Source organism: Vitis vinifera, chromosome 12 (genome assembly GCF_030704535.1).
Source record: "Vitis vinifera cultivar Pinot Noir 40024 chromosome 12, ASM3070453v1".
Taxonomy (NCBI): domain Eukaryota; kingdom Viridiplantae; phylum Streptophyta; class Magnoliopsida; order Vitales; family Vitaceae; genus Vitis; species Vitis vinifera.
Genome location: NC_081816.1, coordinates 2,730,662 through 2,748,419, shown reverse-complemented (window position 1 = coordinate 2,748,419; position 17,758 = coordinate 2,730,662). Strand labels below are relative to the sequence as shown.

At 37.0% G+C, this 17,758-nt stretch overlaps 1 protein-coding gene across 6 annotated transcripts in view; it reads right to left on the bottom strand.

The window, feature by feature from the left end:
• The window catches only part of LOC100250622 (plant cysteine oxidase 4), a 45,150-nt gene extending 38,743 nt beyond the window's left edge, over window positions 1–6,407 (bottom strand). The window contains exons 1-2 of one of the 6 annotated variants that reach the window (XM_010658745.3): window positions 6,224–6,407; window positions 5,248–5,551 (exon numbers count right to left, since the gene is read on the bottom strand). In XM_010658745.3, coding sequence (XP_010657047.1) covers window positions 5,248–5,350 — 103 coding nt within the window. In that variant the 5' untranslated portion in view covers window positions 5,351–5,551; window positions 6,224–6,407. The other 5 variants (XM_019223669.2, XM_059741006.1, XM_059741007.1 and 2 more) reach the window with 5 other exon arrangements.
• Between the last annotated feature and the right edge of the window lie 11,351 nt (window positions 6,408–17,758).

Sequence of the window (17,758 nt, the reverse complement as noted above, 5' to 3'; positions counted from 1 at the left end):
GGACTCCTCTCGTGCCTTCTACCATGGTGTAGAATTGTGTGGATTCCTCCAGACTTCTCTAGAACCTTCCACACTCTTCCCACTCTAGGAGTCTCCAGAAGCTTCCTAGCTCTATATAAGGTCATGGGGAGGCTCATTTGGATCAGCTTGTGACACTATGCCCATGTATTTAGTCTGCAATTGGCCCAGATAGCCCCCAACCGAAATAGTAGGCCCATGGGACAGGAGCTCCAGCCCTTCGGAGGCCCGTCCCTCAGCCGGCCCACGCTCTATCCCATCTGCAGCCAATTCAACCCCTTTAGAAAGAAGCGGGCCTTGCGTAGTTGGCCCATAGTCCCGCTTCAGGCCCACGGGGCCAAGCCCTGATCCGGATGAACTCGACCCATCGCCCGCGGATCTAGAACTCTGTCGGGTCACCTGCCCGAGATGGGTCCAGTTTTCAAACCCAACCCCACCCTCCCCTTCCACCTGCTCTCCTGTCACTTCCTCTGACCGACGTTGTTCCTTGGGTCCAACGCCCGGCTTTTCTCCCACACGCCATCCCGCGCGTGGATCACCATCACCCCTAACCTCCCCTCTCTGCTGCCCAAATTCATCACGGCCATCCCCCTGTTTTTTCCTTATTGCCGGCGGAATCTCCCACCACAAAGATACGACGTATACCTCCCCCTCCACCCCAATCTCCATCGAACTCGGCAAGGCCCCTCCATTCAGCTTTACCTGGATCCTTGCCCATTCCAAGTCCTCTTTCCTTTCCGTTAGAGGATCGATGCCTAGGAACCCACTGCACTCTTCCACCACTCTCCTCAAGATCGACGGCACCCACAGCGAGATTGGAAGACCCAGGATCCTCACCCAAGCTTCTTTCCTATCTTCATCCTCTGCAGAGCATCCAAACCTCGGGCTCCACATCTCCAAACCCAGTTGGGTCCCTCCCACTGATCTCACCCCCGAGGCGAGAACCCTCTTGGCTTCTTCCACCGTCTCAAATTCCAACAGAGCATAGCCCTTTCCCAGTCTAGCCAGGCCTAATTTACCTTTCAATCCCCACGCTCTTGCCACTGACCACCCCAATCTCGCTAGGTCCTCTTCTCGTGCTGATTTAGGGTTCCAATTACCTATCAGGCATTGCTTCAATATGCTCACATTGTTCCTTATTTCCTCCTCCTTTGTCTCTACTCTGACCCTTGAAGTATCCCTGAGCTCTGAGCCCCTGGCCACTTCCACATACGACCTACCAAAAACCCTTACTCCTCGATCAACTTCCTTTTCCTCGCGCCGAAATCCTACCCTCAGTAAGGACTCCACCATAGAAACCCATCCTCCTTTTTCCCCTTTCCCTTTTGGTATACAGATACCAAATCTCCTTTTCTCCAGGTCCGTCACCCCTAGGCGGATGAAGCTCCCGACCCTATTAGCCTCTCTCACCAGGGAATAGATCCTCCCTTTTTCTTTCCAGCCCTTCTCCCATCTTCCATCTTTCCCATCCTTCGTGCACTGGATCAGCCCTTCTATGAACAGTCCCACACTCGCCAGCCCCAGACGGACCCAAGACACTAACCCTCCCTTGCTTTCCGAGATAATGGCATGGCTCTTGCCATTCCTCTCCTCAGCTTCTACTTCGAACACCTTCGATTCCACCACGAATCTACTTCCCTTCCTCTTCCCTCGATTCTCCGCCCGGCTTTCCCCTTCTCCGCCTTCGCTTACATGATCGTCCTCGCTCTCTCTCATCTCTCTTTTTAGAGGTTTGGAAATTTATGGTCTTTCAACTTACTTCAGTGCATGGTCCCAATAATGTCACACTTAGAAAGGAATTCTAGGTGGAGTTATTGGATCTTTTTAGTTTAACCTTTCTGAAATAGTTCAAGGTTTAACATTGTAAGGAGCATTTTAAAGAAGATGAATGGTTTCAAATTAACCCCTTGATAAGGATGGGCATTGGTTGGAATTAAATTAGGATTAGTATTAATTGAAATTAAATTAAGATTAGTATTCATTAGAGTCAAATTAAGAGTAACTAATTAGGTTATAGGAGAATTAGAATTAGATTCATAATAGGTTATTAAAATCTTAATAAACTATAAATTTCTTAGAGAAACCTATAAATAAAGTTAAGTGATATAAACCAAAGAATTAATTGGTGATTATATAATATTAGTTTTTTTGCAAGTATTGCAATTCTCAATTGTCAAACTATTGATTTTTTTTTAAATGAGATGCCTAAAAGATCTTAGTGAAACTCTAAGGTTTCTATCTCTTATTCTTTGTATCTTCCTTCTCTATATTTTTTATTTTATTTTTCTCTACCATAAACTTTATCCCTTGTTCCTTTCCTTAAACCTAAAAAATAAAAACCCTAGCCCACCTATTTAATTGTAGGCAATCATCCTAAGGTTGTCCTACATCATTTTTGGTATTAGATTAAAAGTCCTTGGTGTGAAGGTCTGTGCAATTGAGGAGTGAAGTAACTTATGCAAGCATGAGTTCAAAAAATACTTCTAGAAATCAAGATATTGCTACAACACACATAGAGGACATCTTCTTTTTTTTTTTTTTTTTTTTGTAAGTAACACACTTAGAGAAAATCTCTGCCACACAACAATCCTATCAAAATGCTATAATACAATTAAATAGCAAACTTGATGAGATCATGAAGTTACTACAAAAGAGCCAAGAAAAACGACCAATTGAAGATAAGATTGCAAGTCATGAATTCAAACAATCGCCTAGTAGACCACATGAAGAAGGCAATTTGATGATGGGAAATCAAAGAAGGGGCAAACTATTTATTCAAGATGAGATTTGACAAAAAAAAAGGTACACCTTGAAATTGCTAAATTTTATGGAAAGTTAAATCCAACAGCTTTTCTTGATTGGATTATGTCAATGGAAGAATACTTTGTTGATATGCTATGCCCGAAAATAGAAAAATTCGTATTGTGAAGGCAAAGTTGAAAGGAGCAACATGTCTATGGTGGCATAATATTAAGAATCAACTTTGTAGAACAAGACAACCACCTATAGATACATGGGACGAGATGAAGTTGAAGATGAAGGAGCACTTTCTCCCAATTGACTACGAACACAAAATTTGTTTTCTCTCAAACAAGGTATTGAGTTGAAGAACATACAAAAAACTTCCATGAATTGAGCATTTGGAATCAAGTGCGAGAAAGTGAGGCTCAACTTACAGCCCTTTATAACGCTAGACTACAAATGGATATTCAACTTGAGTGGATAATTGCATACACTTATACCATGGATGATGTTTATCAACTAGCGCTTAAAATAGAAGGGCTTAAGTTTCAGGCTTCCAAACATCCAAGTCACAAATTGGGAGTACTTTCTCCAACCAAACAACAAGCAAACCACTTAGCACAACAATTTCCCAAACTTCTAACCATGTGAATGGTAAGGAAAATAATCAACAAGCTTCAAATGTGGCTAATAGAGACTCTAATAAGGGTAGAACGTCACGAGTATTGGAGACAAAAAGGTAGGTGAGACTCCTTTTTGCTTTAAGTGTGGTGGGTACGATCATTATGATGTGTACCTAAGCAAAGGTTTACACTTTTGTTTTGAAAAACCAAAATCTAAATTGGAAAATCATCCAAAAAAAGAAAAGACCAACAATGAAGATGAACTTAGTGACAAATGTGATTATTACGATGATATGACGTAAGGTCATAGCCTTGTAGTGTGACCTTTGTTAGTTGTCCCAAAGGTGAAAAGAGAAGAAGATTGGCGATTCTAGCATTTTCCATACACATATCTCTTGCCAACGGTGGTTATGTACCATGATCATTGATGGAGGTAGCAATTGGAACATAGCTTTGCAAGAGCTTGTTGAGAAGCTAACATTAAAATAGAGAAACATTCAAATCCATTCCAAATAGCATAGGATAACGACACCTCAATTCCAATAAGCTTTTGTTGCTTGGTCACATTCCTTTTTTGGTAAGGACTTTAAAGAGTCTATATGGTGTGAGGTCTTACCAATAAAAGTGAGTCATATGCATAGTTGTGAAAGGTGCGCCTAGGCTCCGGGCGGCGTGACGCCCCTTCACGAAGGCGACGCTTAGGTGCGCAAGGCGCGACGTGGTCCACAAGTGCGCCTCGATCCCCTACCTCCTTCTCTTTCTCTTCTTCTCCGGAGTCAGGTTGCAGAGGGCAGAGAGAAGCCCTAATTTTTTATTTTTTATTTTTAGGACCAAAACGACGCCATTTTGGCCCTGTTTTCCCTTCCAGTCCCCTTTTCTGGTTGTTTTCAATCCGACAACTCTCCCAAATTTTGCCCTAGCCTCAACCGTGCAGTGGAGAAGTGAAGAAGATGAAGAAAAAGAGGAAAAATAGGAAAAAAATAGAGGAAAAATATATGTAAATTAGGATGCACCTCACTTCACTAAAGCCTGCGCCTTAAGTGCACCTTGCGCCTCAAGCTCCAGGACTACTTTGCACCTTGGTGCGCCATGAGCCTTTTAAAACTATGGTCATGTAACTTGGAAGACTTGGCTTTTTTATAGAAAGGTTCAACATGATGGCTACAAAAATGCATATGCTCATACACAATGGGCATAAGAAGATCCTTCATCCAATAAAAGAAGTTCCACCAGTTAAAAGGCCAAAGAACCAAAGATCACATAAGTAACATGGTTCATGTCAACTCTAAGACAATTGGCATTAGCTTGGCCATTTCAACGTAAAGCCCAATCTCCCGAGGTCCCAAATAAGTGTTCCATGAGCATTATGAACCTTATAGTGGATGATGATTCCTTGATTGTTCTCTATTAAATGTCCATAGAGAAGGACAAGGACAATTTTGGATAACTCTAATGGTAACGGCCTCTAGGTTTATTTTAGATGATAAGGAAGTCAGTTTTTTACCTAAGCAAGAGCTAAATTTATTAAAAAAATTATAGAAGATCTTTAACCTTGTTGAGGAGAGTATGGCAGATTATTCTTGTGGAATTTTTCTTTTTCTTTTTCTTTTTCTTTTTCTTTTTCTTTTTCTTTTGGAGTAGGATTTCTCGATAAACTGCATCCATGTTTATGGCTCATGCTCAACCAATTAGATTAAAGGCTATAGATTTAATGAACTAGACTATAGGATAGAGTTAGCAAACTAAAAACTTTTGAAGCATAAGCAAATACAAGATACCAAATACCTTCACACTTAATTATCGAAACAGTTAGATTAAGCTTAAGAGAAAATTCGAGGCAACGAAAGGATTCCTTTCTTGCTACCTAACATTGTGCGGACTTTTTCAAGAGCTTCTTCTGACACTGGTCCATTGGGAGAAAACGATGATTTGCAAGCATTATAAAGCCTCTGGATTGGTGGCATCATGTAAAGAAGGGACCGCCAATCAAACTACTAAAACCGAGAAATTAGAATGCCAACAATGCCTTCGCAACAAACTTAACGGCTGCGAAAACAGTTATAAATGCAGATGAGCAATAACTGGATCTTATTCTCTGAGATGAATGGACAATAATAAGACTGCATGGCAGCTATTTGATCCTTTGCACAGAGCTTATCCAACAGCACCTATTGAACAAACAAAATTGAAACCAAACAGAAATAAATTTTGTTAGAATCCAGCTTTCAATAGCTCATGAGACTGAAAATCAAGCTACATTTCAACTTTCACTAACAAAGAGTACTAACCATATGTTTCTATAGTAAATCATTTAACCATAACCAATGTGCAATAAGATTAACCTAAAACCACAATGCTCGTTTGGATGATGAGAAAATCAAATTTTGATTCCAAATTTTCCATTATTTGAAACCAAAGAAAACAAACCCTCCAGTAAATGGCACCTAATACAAATATTGCATAATCAAATTTAACACTCAAATTTTAATTTTCTTCCATTTTCCTCGATTTCCCCACCAACCAAACAAACCTAAAAAGAGCCCAAAAAAACCACTCCCAACAAAGAAAATTAGAAAAATTAAAGAAAAGAAATTAAGAAAATTAAATCAACCAGAAAACCTCAATTTTTCAAAAAAATAGAATACATTGGAAAAAAACCCATATTGAATCGAAGCATGGTCTTATCATTGGAGATCCACCAAAGTGAGTGGGAGAGAAAACCAACACCCCAACAACAAATAAATAAACAAACAAATAATTTATATGCGGGGATTAAGAGAGGAAATGTTGAGGGCAGATCAGAAAGTTTATAGAGAGAAAAGGGAAGAAGGCTAGCGTACCTAGGGTGCGCATGATAACAGTGAGGAACAGAGATAGAGTCACAGGGAATGGGTATACAGGAAGATGATGTTGTATATAATAAGAAAAGAAAAGAGGGCAATTTGGGATCGCGCCAAGATTTGGCCTTTGGTCCTCTCACAAAGCTTCTTGCCTTCTGCCTCTCTGTTTGAGTGTTGACCACCCAACTTCTTTCCCCCTCTTCATCTCATTTATTTACCAAACTACCCTTCCTTTTTCTGGAAATAAAAATAATTAAACTTTCCAAAATTTTTATGTTAAATCTAAACATCCAGCTACAATTCCCGAAATCCGTACATACCCAAAATAAACCCACACATATATTCATATCTCATTGCTTTGTTTTAAATTTTATGTTATTGTTTGGTAATTTTTCCTTTTTTTACTTATACTTGATTTCATTTTTTTAAAACTTTAATTTCACTATTTATACCTTTTATATCATAGCTTAAATTTTACCATAAACTTTTTATTACCAAGACTAAAAATTCAGCACCTTAAATTTTTTCCTAAATATAAAGGCTAAATATTACTTCATTTATTTGGAAAATATGATTGCGCATTTACTAATAGGTGATCGAGGTATAAATTTTTCGGACAATTATGATTTAGGGCTAGTTAAAGGTGATAATGGATTTAAGGTTCATATATTTAGTATAATTGATGTTAAGGACATGAAATATCAAAAACGAAAACATCTTTAAAGGAAATCAGGAAAAGTAAATATGTTTTTACGTCTCACCATTCTTATCCTTTGGCTTTTATATATATTTTTCCTTTTTTTTCTTTATTCTTACTCTTTTACTCTTTTCTTTTGATCTCCAAGTGTTACATTTATTTTACCTTTTCAATTTCTTTTCTGAAAATAATTTTACATTTTTTCTTTTCTTTTTTTGTTAAAAATTTTTGAAAAAGGAAAGCATAATAGACACATTAATAAAAATTTTGTTATATCATTTTAATTTTAAATTTTTATAATTTAATTTAATTTTTATATTTTATAATTGAATAAGTTAAATGTTAAGCAAAAACAAATATTTTCTATAATTTTATTTTATTTTTATTTTTATTTTCCTATTTTATTTTATTATTAACAATATAACATTTTAGTAATATTGTTGAAAGTAATTAATAAAATTTTTATTAAAATTCAATATTAATAATAGCATTTTTAAAATGTAATTTTCATATATTTGAACAAGAGCTATAATTGTTTTTTTATAGATTTTTTTGCATATATTTTAGAATTTTCATACGATATATATTGTTATTATGTGAAATAAAAAATCATATTAAAATCATTTAAAAGTAATTTTAATATTTTTTTTAAAATTTTATTTTAAAGAATAATTCAAAGTTATATATTGAAATAAACTTTTCAAATCAAGATTTAAATCATTTTAATCATTAAATATTTTAATTAAAAGAGTACCAAAAAAAAAAAAAAACAAGTAAGGTGCATTGTAGAACCATATCCTTTAACTCAATTATATATTTTTGTTAACCTTTGAACTGAATTTTACACTTTTTGTAGACTTTAAATCCATCATTAGTTTTATCTATCCTAAAGCATAATTGTCTCTAAATTAATTTTATTCAAATTAAACTACTTATAAATAGAAAAAAAATCAATGAAAATTAAATGTTAATAGAAATTTTTTTCCACTAATTAATTCTATCTATAATCAAAGCTTTTTTCCTTTTTCTCACTTTCTTTTTTATTTTTATTTTATTTGCAATATCAATAATTTTTTAACATAATACTCATTAAAAAAATCAATTGTTTGTTTTTTTATAAATATTACTCAATGAATATAAATTCTTAGTACTTTTTTAATAAATGAAATAAAAGCAATTAAAAATTATGAATAAGTATGAAGAAAAATTAACATAGATTTAAACATATTTTTCTAAAGGCATTTCTTGGAAAATAATTGAAATAAGGGATTAATAAAAAAGATATGCAACTTGAACTTATGACTTAGAAGTAAGGAACTTTTGAATTTTTAATTTATGTACTTATAAAAAAAAACCACCAATTTCTTTCTCTGATAATGTTTTGAATGAGAAAAATGCATATTTTAAATATAATTTACTTATAACAATATCATTGTTTATATTTTCAATGATTATTTTTTTTAAACTAGTCTTTTTTACTACTGTTAATTAAAAGGAAAATGAAAAAAAATACTAATAAAACATAAGGAAAAGTAATGGATGGTAAAATATATATAAAAAAAAAAAAAACATTTTTAAATGAAATAAGAAAGAAAAACAAAACCAAAAACAATTCTATCTTGTTAGGACGTTGAATCTTATTTGTAAGTTAGCAATTTTGTTTCAATTAATGTTGGATCATAGAAATATTTTTAAATAGTTACTTATAACACCCTAAAATAAACTTTAGGGGTAAAATAGTAAATTAAAAATTAATTAAACTCATTAAAGGTAAAAGAGTCATTTTATAATTAAAAATCCTATGTATAAATTAGATTTTCCCTTTATCTTCCTTATTCAGAAAACTCTATTAACCAAAAATAAAAGAATTGGAGAACATAGGTGTAGACCCCATCCCGGGCAGGAGGAGTTTTTGGGCCATTTTTTATTTTGCTATCATGATGGCTCTTCTGACCACCCCGGGATTTCAGCTGAATGAGGCGGCCAGATTAGACGGAAAAAAGACAGAGAAAGGAAGGGAAAGTAGTGGCTTGGCGAGGAAGACAAAGAAAAAAGAGGGAGACTTTTTTTGGAGGGTCACAGAGACAGGCAAAGGGGGGACGAGCAGCTGGGGAGAAAAGCTTGTTGGTGGGGAATTTTTCACGAGTTTCAGGTAAGACCACTATGAGCTTAGTACGTTTCTATTTTCTTGAGGTTCCATTTTTTTTTCCAACGACCTGTGAGCTTTGTTTTGTGGTTCAGCTTGTGTATTAAAAGTTACTCGGTTGTTTGGTCGAATCTGGTCATTTTGCACATAATGCTCTGTTCTAGTTCTCTTTGGCATTCTCGTTTTTTTTGTTGTTTTCCCCTGTAAGTAGCCAGATTCACTTTCAGATTTGGCCATAGATAGTCAGTATGCTAGTCCCTTTCAAACTTGGTATTGGTTTGGTCATTGCCTGAAGATCAAATGGATTATGGCCTGCACCATCATTCCCATACCTTCTCACGTGCATGTAGTGGCGAGCATGACCCCATGATGTTCTCTCCCAACCTTCACGTTCCACTGTACCTGTCCAACTACACCCCCATTTCTTTTCTCCGATATTTTCAAACCCATTTTATCCCACCATGCCTTCGTCGTCGTCGTTGCACCTTCGCCATCATCATCGACGCCTCCGCCGCCCACTGCATGGCAGAGGTTGCCGCTTGCGACCTCGGTTGGCTCTCTCCAAGCCGTCAGCCACCGACTTCGGGGCGTCGCCACCTTCCCAGCACCGTTGCCGTCGCCGCTTCCGCCACCGCGACCCTGATGAAACCGCCGCCCATGCCATCAAATCTACTGCCACCCCCCCCCCCCCCCCTTCGCTGCTACCTTGAGGCGTCTTCCAGATCTTCCAGCTAGTCCGTCCACCGCCATCCTCCGTTGAGTAATGAAGGCTGGTCGGGAGTGATGCATGCTGGAAAGTGTATTTCCAGGCCTAGAATGGAAAGAAGGCCAAAGATGCAGCCCAATGGATTGGTAGTTAGGCCTCTCACCATGCTCCACCAAGATGTCCCAGGCCCACGAGTACTCCTTGAGGTTTCTTCCCTCCCGAGACCCATTCCTAAAGGCCCAAATTTGCATATCCTTTATCCTAAACCCCTCTCTAAAGCCCTTTAGTTCCTTTTATTCATTCTTTTTTATTTCATGCACACGTACACTATATTATTTACTTATGTGCTTATTCATTTATCCAAATTCCATATTCTCAATATCAAGTTCTCAATATTAAGTTGTTATTGTTACTATTATTATTATTATTATTTCAATTTTCCAGTGTTTAACTTTCAAAATTCATATTCTCATGGTTTCAAATTTCCAGTTTAACTTTCAAAATCCATACTCTCATAGTTTAATTGTCCAAAGTTCTCTTCTTAAATCTAATTTTTGAAGTTTCCATTTTAGAATATATTTTTTTTAATTTCCAAAGTTAATTGTCAAGATTCAAAATTTTAATCTAGTTGCCAAAGCTCCAATCTTTAAAACCTAGTTTTCAAAAACTTCAACTATCATTATTATTAATATTATTCCATTTAGTTATTTCAAAATATCCTTCCTTATACAATTCCAATTTTCCAACCTTTAAATTCAATTTCCGATTTGAAGAAATTCCAAAATTCTCGTTCATTCATTTAATCATTATATTCGTTATTATTATTGTATTTATTTATTTCAAGTTTTCTTTCTTTAAACAATCTTAATTTTCTGACTTCCGAATTCGATCCCCACTTCCGAAATTTTAATTCTCACATCCATTTATTTAATCATCATTATTTATTCACTTGCTTATCTTTAAAATTCAATCTTTAAACTACTCCTCGAAATTCCGATTTCTAAATTTAAACTCCAATTTCCGAAATTTTAATTCTCAATATCAAAATTTAATTCTCCATTATTATTTTATTTATTTATTCATCTTTAAAATTCAACCTTTTAAGAATCTTCAAAATTTCCGATTCCTAAATTTAAATTCCAATTTCTAAAATTTTAATTCTCATATCAGTTTATTTAATTATCATTATTTTTTTTATTTATTTAAAATTCAACCTTTTAATAATCTTCAACATTCCGATTTCTTAATTTAAATTCTAATTTCTGAAATTTTAATTCTCACATCAATTGGTTTAATGATCATTATTTTATTTATTTATTTTAAAATTCAATCTTTGAATAAGCCATCAAAATTCTAGTGTTTAAATTTAATTACAATTTCTGAAATTTTGTTTTTCATATCAACTTATTTCATCAAAATTCCAATTTCCGAAAATTCCCATGCTCACTTCCATTTATTTAATCACTAATATTTCATTCATTTATTTTAAAACTCCATTTTTAATCAATTCTATAAAATTTTCGATTTCCCAAATTAAATCCCGAAAATTCTCATATTCACTTTAATTTATTTAATCACTAATACTTCATTCATTTATTTTAAAACTCCATTTCTAATCAATTCTTTAAAACTTCCGATTTCCGAATTAAATCCCGAAAATTCTCATACTCACTTCAATTTATTTAATCACTAATATTTCATTCATTTATTTTAAAACTCCATTTTTAATCAATTCTTTAAAACTTCCAATTTCAAAAATCCCAAAATTCATGTTTTATTTATTTAATCATTATTTTCGTTATTATTATTATTCTATTTATTTTAAAATTCCATCATTAGACAATCCCAATTTTCCGACTTCTGAACTTAGTTTCCAATTTTCAAAATTCTAATTTCTTTCAAATTTAGTTCCCAAAATTCCAATTCTTAAATCTAATTCCCAAAACTCCAATTTTCAAATAAATTCCAAAGAATCCAATTTTCACTCAAACAGTTTTAATTCTACTTCGGCTCTTAAATAAACCTTCTGTTTTTCTTGGTTCTACATAAGCATGAATAGAATTTGTAAGACTAATTCTTGCAAGATAGATCGGGCTTTGGTGGGGGCTCGACACATATGATTTTATGATCGATTGATTCATTGATTGATTTAATTGTCATGCGTGATTGATTTGTTATGCTTTGTGATACGTATATATTCATCCTATATAGATTTACTAACCCCCCTCTTGATAGCGCATATTGGTTCGCCACCCAGGTATCTATTTTCTCGCATCATGGTCACTCCTTGTGCTTGTTTTAATTCTCATACGTGCATGATCGATTCGAGTATTCATTGTTTTTTCTCATCAATTGCCACGTCAATTTCATTGTATTAGTATAGACCCGATTTTAAGGGCTTAGAGGGGTGCTATGGTCTTTACCGTACCTTCCCGATAAGTAACCTGACCCCCGAACCCGATCCGATTTTTCACAGACCACCTTTTCCAAAGTAAGGAGTCACACTTAGGGTTTTCTTTCTTATTTTATTTACCCTTTAAAAATAAAATAAAAATAAGTGGCGACTCCAAGTCATTTTTCAAACAATAAAATCATTTTTCAAAGTAAAATCGAGCTCACCATCGAGTGGGAAACGCAGCCACGTGGTGAGCACGAAATACGGGGTCCACAAAATGGCAACTCCGTTGGGGATCATTTACAGGGTCAAGCTTGAACTTAGAGTGAAGCAAACGTGGCATTCGATTGGACGATCAGTGGATGCTCATTTTTTGATTGCACAGTGAGAGCTTTTGATGCATGCTTAGATGTTATATCCATTTGGGATTTTGACATGTTGATTATGTTGACTAATTTGTCTTGATTGAGGATTCCGATGCCGTGTTTTCTCCTGTGCTTCATTGATATATTCGTTTGAGATATTGACATGCTGATTATATTGATTGATCTTATTGCCTTGCTTAGCATATTGACTCTGATTTTGCCATGATTGTTCTGATTACTTCACATGCATACACTCACCACTATGCATCACTCAGCTTGACATGTTGATTCTCTGACTTGTATACTATTTTGATTGTCTTTGAGCATGATGTTTGTATCACTATTTGTTTTAATTGTCATATTCTCGCTTATCTTGTGTGTACATGTTGATATATCTGAGTTTTGCTTGATTGTGTGCTGCATGATTGCCTTTCTCTGCGTGATTGTATGTTGCTTGTCTATGTGGGTAGCACATCTATCCCCTTATCTCCGACCCTCTAGTCTCGGTCATTTCCTTCATTCTGGTTCTCACTTTTGCAAGTGTGAGGCCTTGTGTGTGCTTGTACTCTGATCGAGATAGAGGTTAGGAATAGGGTCTGGCGACGGGCTATACCGATGTTTGGGAGCATTCTGGAGGAGAGCGACACGTTGATGCAGATTGGAGTCCGATCATTGAAGACTTGTGTAGCCCAGAGCTAGGTTTCATGGATATTTGTGCGGCCAGTGTGTTTCCCTTCCTGCTTTAGCTTCTTAGGGTTTTCGGATGCACCCACACCATTCATTGTGCACTCTAGTTGACTATTCAGAGTTAAGAGTTTGAAAGGTTTCACCATAGGAAACTCCTTGGGATGTCGAGGTAGTGCATGTGTGGAGGTGATGACCACCTTACATGGAAGCGCCCCGTCTCTTCGGAGGCATGTAGAGGGTTGCGTACCGTCGGGGGGTATGATCGCTTCTGCTAGGGATCCTTTAAAGTCCACCCATACCCATTTAGAGCCACCTTGACCTTGTAGGTTGAGCCGTAGATCCTTCTATTAGGACTCCCTCCCTACACGTGGGTGCATCTGAGGGCCTTCAGAGCCTCTTTAGTTACAGTTCGGATCCAGTATTCCCTCTTTTTAGTCTCCAGTTGAGAGTGCTCAGAAATCGTTATGAGTTTGAGTATTGGTTGGATCACCTTTGTCATGTCACCTTGGATTATGTTTTTCACTCGTTGAGTCTAGCATGTTTTCTCACTAGGGCTTTCGTTTTCCTTTCTTGGCTCAACACATTCTTTCAGTTTGTTGTCACTTTCTACTTGATGTTTTGAGATATGTTCATTGGTTATACTCACTTTTTTTATATTCTTCACCTATCATGGGCTTGATACTTCATTCTTTGGTTGAGTCGCCTGATTCTATTTTCAACCAGATTTTCATTACAAAAAGGTGAAAGGCAGATTTTCACATTCACACCATTTTTTTTTAGATGTTCGCCTTTACCACCTGATCATTTTTCTTTATTGAGTTTGTGTTGAAAGTGAATCAGGGATATTGTTGTTATAGATGGAGTATCGATCTTGTGATAGTGTGTTTTTCGCTCCTCTTTTATCTTGGATCATTGATGGAGATTCTTTGGTCACATTTGTAGCCATCTCACAGTGGACACCTTTATGACCCTAGAGTTTTTGTCATATTTCCAGTTATAGATTGCCATCACAGGACCATATATCAAATGATGTGTTGTACTTTTGACTTAAAACATTTTTTTTTTCATTTGCACATCACGATCACTCCGGCCTGACCTTGTCATGGAAGATATTGAGCCTATTAGCCTAGGATCAGAGATTTGACCTAGGGAGTTTGAGACTGTGACACATCTTCTTATGATCAGAGCAGTACCTTGCTCACTTCCCACACCTTGACTCTGTTTTGACCTATATCCATCCGTTGTGAGTGTTGCACATCATCACCTTTGAGACCATTATATGACCTTTCCATCATCGGTTTTTCTAGCTTTACATATCCCCTCTCTGGTCCAACCGGGTAGAGAGCTAGGAGTTTGAGCCCAGGGTTGATCTCACATGACGAGGGTTAGCTTATGATCTTTGGTTGGTTTACGATATGAGGATTGGTCGATTGCTTAATAAGACTCTCACTTGTTTTGCCGTGAGTATAGAGATTGATCTGGTATGGCGAGAGTTGGCTTATGATCTTTGGGCGGCTTACGATATGGGGATTGGTCGATTGCTTAATGAGATCACCGTTCACTTTGCTTTGAGAAGATCATCTTTGAGATTATTATGGAGCATTCGGAGTACGGTTGATACATGATCCTAGAGGGAAGTTCAGACCCAATCGGAGCCGACCTTATTTCATCAGGGCGTTGACCCCAGAGGGCGCTGCATGGTTGATGGATTTAGATGGATACTGATTCTCAGAGCCAACCAATGTGGATCAGCTAAAGAGGTACTATGTTTGAGACCATGGTTGCAAGATGGGTGGCCATTAGTTCGGTTAGCCGTTACCTTGTTATTCCTTTGTGATACATAGTCCGTTGCTAGCCTATTGAGCCTCGCATGTGCATTATAGCCTTTCTTTCTTATCGTCTTACTCACATTTTCACACCGGGATAGGGGCCCTTTAATGCATGCATGCATTGTTTGGGAGTTTCATGAGCCTTGGATCTAGGGGCACGTTTTTCTCATTATCTTTTCCCTATCACTGCACTTCTGCATTTTCATCTCATCTCGTTGGTTGTGTTCCTTGTCTCTTTTTCCTTATCCTATCTACTACTTGTTTGTTTCATATTCTCTCCACCCTGAGTGGTGATCCTGCTCAGTTCATCACATGAAGGATAGTCACATCATTTCCACCATCTATCTCGCGGACATTGGATTAGAGATCCTTAGTTTGAGAAGGTAATCTCGTTAGAGAGAGTTTTTGGTTGCCTTAGCACTTGAGATGGTGTCCATCTGTTATCGATATCATCCTTGGGGTTCATTTGTTCATGTTCAGGGTGTGTGTATTTGTATATATGTATAAAAAAAATGAATGAATAAAAAAAAAAGGAAAAAAAGATAAAAAAAAAGAAAAGAAAAGAAAAAAAGAAAAAAGAATAATAAAAAGCGCATGTGTGTATGTGCATAGTGTTCTTGATCATTGAGTATGTATATTGATGTTTGGGGGTCATTTTTATCGAGTATGTTCGTTATTGGGAGTTCGTATGTGAGCTCTCTGAGATCCCATGTTATTTGTATTGTTTTGTCATATCTATTTATGAGAGAGATGAGTGACATTCTCCTAAGGACTCCGAGTCATTGTCCTTTCCATCCTTACATTCATTATTGATGTGACTTCACTCCATGTTTGGTTTGAGTCGATCACCACCTTTCTTCACATATTCATTGTTTCGCTATCATTCTTACTGTTGCTTGTGATTCATCTCATTCACTTCACGTCTTATTCTCTTCTTACAGCAACCCATCTCGGGTTTGATACTCACTTCACACCATCATTCCACATATCACTATCAACTCATCTTGTTTCATTTGTCGTCTTATCAACATCATATTCACGTTAGGCATCATCAGGTACAGGGCTCACGAGACTTACTATACATGTTGCATTTCATATATGAGGGCATGGTTTTCTGATCATCGGGTATTTGGGCCTAGTTTCCTTTCATTTCTATTACCCTATCACCTTAGCCTACGTTACGTCCCGTGTCTTAAGACCACCCTGAGGCCATGGGATCAGATGTCGTCTTCAACAGCCTCTACTTGGACCGGTGTTTGAGATCAGGTTGATGTTTGGATATCGTCATGCTTCTTCTTCTGGGAGTCGCCTCTTTGATGTGTAGGTCTGATTCAGTTGTGTTCGGATTACCGGGATCGCGAGTTTGACGATGATTGATTTGGTGTCACCTGATTTTTGACCTATCGTACCTCTGGTGCCACACTAGGGCATTTCGAGGTTTATGGGTCTTCACAGATTGGCACGTTCATTATCACTTATTGGATGCTCACTGAGACGTGAACATGATCGTTACCTTACGGAGCCCCCGAGATCCATCCAGCTAGTTCCGCACTTCTATATGTGCACGATTCAGTTATGGATTCGGATGACCAGTGTTACATGTGCGACGATAGATGATTTCATGACATTTGTCTTTCGGACCTGTCGCGCACTTGATGTCATACTGGGACATATTTTCTTTTCGGTTGAGATTTACGGATCTTCATGGAGTTGCACGCTCATCCCCACTTACGAGATACACATTGACACGATGTTTCCTCCGTGGAGCCTCTCGAGAGTTACCCAGTTAGGCCTGCACCTCGCGACGCTTCGATGTCATCATGCTTTCTTTCCGAGAGACGCCCCTTTGATCTATGGGTCTGGTTCAGTTGTACACATGGATGACTTGGATCGCGCATTCGATGACGGGTGCTCTGAGCTCATCTGGTTCTTCTGACTCATCATGCATTGTGTTTGATAGCTCTTATGTGAGCGATACTTGGGATTGATTCGGGAGCATTTTTTTTGTGATGGACCAGGAGTTATGGTATGACCCTACACTGGGGCATAGCCATCTTAGAGAGTTTTTTTCTATCGGATCACCATTATGTCGAGGCATATTCTTCTCAGTCGATGACGGATTTTTGAGCCACGTCCATTCCTCAGAGGATATCAGATGTCCTTTTTCACATTGGAGCATGAGACATGATTGACGCATTTCATCTGGTGTGCTTTACACAGGGGCATACCCCTTTTCGGTTGATGATGGTTTTAGGTATGACTGTTCCTTGGAGGTGTTCAAATTCATTTCACATTGGGGTATGAGATATGATTGGGTGATATATTTGATGTGATCACAAGAGCATAGCCTTCTCATCATTGTTGACATATTTTTGAGATGATTGGATCAAGACACGGACACTTATGAGAGCATGCAGTGGAGCTTAGTCATTTCAGGGTTTGCCCTATACTAGGGCATAACCCTTTCATTGGCGATTGATCTTAGAGATATCAGCTTCACATTGGGACATGCTCTTTCTTTGGGGGAGGTCAGATATTCTCTTCACATTACCACAATGGCTTTGATGAGCGGATGTTCATTTTGATCAGATGATGTATGATTGGTTGTATTCTTCTCATGGATGTTTGATTTGGAGTTGCCTACACTGGGGCATAGCCCACTCGTCTTGGTGATGATTTTGTGAGATGACAGTTTATACCAGACACTTAC